Source organism: Culex quinquefasciatus, chromosome 3, assembly GCF_015732765.1.
Source record: "Culex quinquefasciatus strain JHB chromosome 3, VPISU_Cqui_1.0_pri_paternal, whole genome shotgun sequence".
Classification (NCBI taxonomy): Eukaryota; Metazoa; Arthropoda; class Insecta; order Diptera; family Culicidae; genus Culex; species Culex quinquefasciatus.
The window spans coordinates 161,923,585-161,926,819 of record NC_051863.1 but is presented as its reverse complement, the minus strand read 5'-3'; the positions used below and the strand labels follow the sequence as shown (position 1 = coordinate 161,926,819).

Here is a 3,235-nt window from a genome sequence, read left to right as displayed (position 1 = left end):
AAGCCCGATTTAAAAAAAGTTTATTTTAAAAAAAATATAAAAATATTTTTTGTGTTTTTCATATAAATAACCGATAGTTTTTGATTTTTGTATTTTTTAAAAAAGCAAAATTTAAAAATTGGGCTTCGTCATGCACTTGGGATACATCTTGAGAGTCTTCACTTCAAATTTCAGCCAATTTGGTCAATCCCATCTCGAGATATCATGGCACCCGCAAATCAACTCTGGGTTTAGAGAAAAACGCTAATAAAGTTTGACAGCCCGCTTTGCACATGGCAAAATTTTGAGCTCTTTATCTTCATGAATCTTTCAGGAGTGATTAATAATCATCTTTTGAGTGGATTTTACAAATTTTCTGTAATATAAAATTTTTTGATTTTCTACATGTATGTAACCCTTTAAGGATCCAATGATGCAAGCTGGTTTGTTTGGTTACAGGGAATATGCCAACAAAGTTTCAACTAATTAAAATTTTTAGGAAGATTTTGAATGAAGTGAATTCTAAAAACTATTTAAATAATGAATTTAATAAAACACAAAACATAATATAACAAAACGTGAAAAAATAATCATAATCGTTGATAAACCATAAGTTGCCTAACATAAACCAACGCTAGCGATAAGCATATGTACTAGGGTGTTTCATCCAAAACCAAAAGTTCTCAGAATCAGGCAAACCGAGGTTCCCCTAGTAGAGGATACCCATAGGGACTCTCATGCCAAATATCAGCCCATTTGGTTGAGAATTGGCCTGTCCCCAGCGGTTTAAAGTTTACATGGAAATTACTATGGGATTTTTATGCTTTTCATTCAATCGTTCCTACAGGTCTTGGGACAACATGGATTCACTCGGAATAAAGACAGGTGTGTAGGGGATGGTCCAATGAACACGTTCCAGAAGGAATTAGGCTTGTCCATTCTGTCCCCAAGGTGCGCATTGGATCTACGTCCGGTGTCTCCAAAACCAACGATTCATCCTTCAAAAGCATCGCATTTCCTTAGTATGCTATGACGGCTAGGTGGAAACCACGACGCCCCATATGAGACGGTGAACACGTGGAGAGGCATAGATTGCATTATTAACACAAAATCATCATTTTACTTTATTTAGAACAGTTGAAATTCTTCCAGGAACATCAATAATTATAATTTTAGTACTTTAAAGAATGTTTCTGAGTCAAAACTCAAGTAGATGCTCTACCACGTGTTCACCGTCTGACATGGGGCGTCGTAATTTTCTCCTAGCCGTCATAGCATACTAAGGACAATGCGCACATTTGAAGGGTGAAACGATGATTCTGGAGACACCGGACGTCGATCCAATGCGCACCTTGGGGACAGAATGGACAACCCTAATTCCTTCTGGAATGTGTTCATTGGACCATCCCCTACAAACCTGTCTTTATTCCGAGTGAATCCATGTTGTCCCAAGACCTGTAGGAACGATTGAACGAAAAGCATAAAAATCCCATAGTAATTTACATGTAAACTTTGAACCGCTGGGGACAGGCCAATTCTCAACCAAAAGGGCTGATTTTTGGCATGAGAGTCCCTATGGGTATCCTCTACTAGGGGAACCTCGGTTTGCCTGATTCTGAGAACTTTTTTGTTTGGCTGAAACACCCTAATATGTACATTCCAACAATTTCTGACAAAATCACAACTTGTTTTGGGCAATGTTACTTCCTCGGCAGTTTGGCATATAAATATACATGCAAATGTGTCGCCCAATTATCAAGCTTATCATCCAAATGGGCATATCTAAACATTGGAATAAAGAGTAGCAACTCTAGTCGGAAGCAAGCCATCTGCCACTTTAGTTGGCTAATTACCTCGAGTGATACATTTATAATTCAGACACTGAAGACAAAGGGAGCCGGAAGTGCCAGAAAATGACAACCTACATTAATCTCCATGGAACGGTGGTGAATATCAAGAAAGTGGATTAAAATCAAACTCTATTCAAATATCAATTTACCAGGCTCACAATCCACCACCGTACACCATGCCGCTAGCCGAACCCATCGTCGTCCAACCACTTCGGATCAACGTCCTCGTTCCAGTTGAGCGACTCACTACAGCTCTCCCGTTGGATTTGGATTTTCTTAACGATACGGAAGTTATCCGCTTCCGCCAAGATTCCGACATGGTGGAGATCTTTTGCCGTTGCTCGATGCCCATCAGCTTCGAGCTGGTCGACCAGAACGATCACGTGCTCCTGAAAACGAAAGAACTGGACAACTGTCCCATGCGGAACTGTGTCCCACAGGGACTCCGGACGGACACGTTGGTCAGCAGGCCGAACGGCTTGAACGTTCTTAAATTTAAACGCGAGCCACGTTGCGTGCTCAACTGTTGTTTACCGTTCTGCTGCATTCCACTTCCGTTCAGCAACGAGCGGTTGACGGTTTCCGGTGCCAACGGAACCACGCTCGGTGTAATCCGGCACGATTGGTCCGTTTGGCGATCCCAACTAAGCGTGCTCAACGCGATGGGAACGGTGCTGTTGAAGATCGGAGGACCCCCGTTTAACGTGGGATGTTGTGACGATCTGGTGTACACGGTGCAGAACGTTACGGGACAGTTTGTTGGGAGCATTACGAAGAAGTACTCCGGACTGGTTCACGAGATGTGCACCGATTACGACAGTTATGTACTGAGCTTGCCCAGAGACATGGACGTGGCGTGTAAAGCTTTGCTTATTGCTGCGGTTTATCATATTGTAAGTTTGAAAATGATATACCAAATGAATAGTGAATGTAAGTTTATGTAATTTGTATCTTTTTTTACAGAACTTTTTGTTTTTTGAAGGAGCACTTAGAACGGTGCCGGCTCGGGTTGCTTGTTTGGCGGCATGCTGCAAGTGCAATGATATATGTCCCGGAAGTTTATTTTTGTTTTCATTGCTGGAATAATAGTATGGGCATATCATCAAACTCCATCGTGCCTCTAATGTTGTCACATCAGTACTTTGACGTTTAATTAAAGCTCATAAAAAGCGTTTTCACCTGAAATCGAGTGTTAAATACCTCAATAGAAAGTGAGCAAACAAGTTTCTTTCAACAGTTTTACAAAATAAGTTCCGTAAAATGGGGCGAATTGGGACAATTTTTGATCATTTTTGTTAGTAATTCAATGGTAAGAAACTGTTGGAAGCCTAATTTATTTTTCATCCATGTAATGGATAATTACCGTTACAAATGTATCAGTTTCATCCTTTATCTGCATTGTTAAA

At 40.6% G+C, this 3,235-nt stretch overlaps 1 protein-coding gene across 1 annotated transcript; it reads left to right on the top strand.

Annotated features, from left to right (window-relative positions):
• Positions 1–1,758: 1,758 nt before the first annotated feature.
• LOC6037281 (phospholipid scramblase 3) lies at positions 1,759–2,915 on the top strand. The gene is made up of 3 exons (XM_038261323.1): positions 1,759–1,925; positions 1,982–2,722; positions 2,793–2,915. Exons 1-3 carry the CDS (start codon positions 1,893–1,895, stop codon positions 2,913–2,915), a joined length of 897 nt encoding a protein of 298 aa, XP_038117251.1. The 5' UTR covers positions 1,759–1,892.
• The last annotated feature ends 320 nt before the right edge of the window (positions 2,916–3,235 follow it).

What these genes read in the sequence shown, in the direction of transcription:
- LOC6037281 (XM_038261323.1), top strand. Translation starts at nt 1,893, where the DNA reads ATGACAACCTACATTAATCTCCATGGAACGGTG. An exon ending in TTAATCTCCATGGAACGGTG is followed by an intron (nt 1,926 to 1,981) that starts GTGAATATCAAG and finishes TCAATTTACCAG; the next exon opens with GCTCACAATCCACCACCGTA. An exon ending in TTGCTGCGGTTTATCATATT is followed by an intron (nt 2,723 to 2,792) that starts GTAAGTTTGAAA and finishes CTTTTTTTACAG; the next exon opens with AACTTTTTGTTTTTTGAAGG.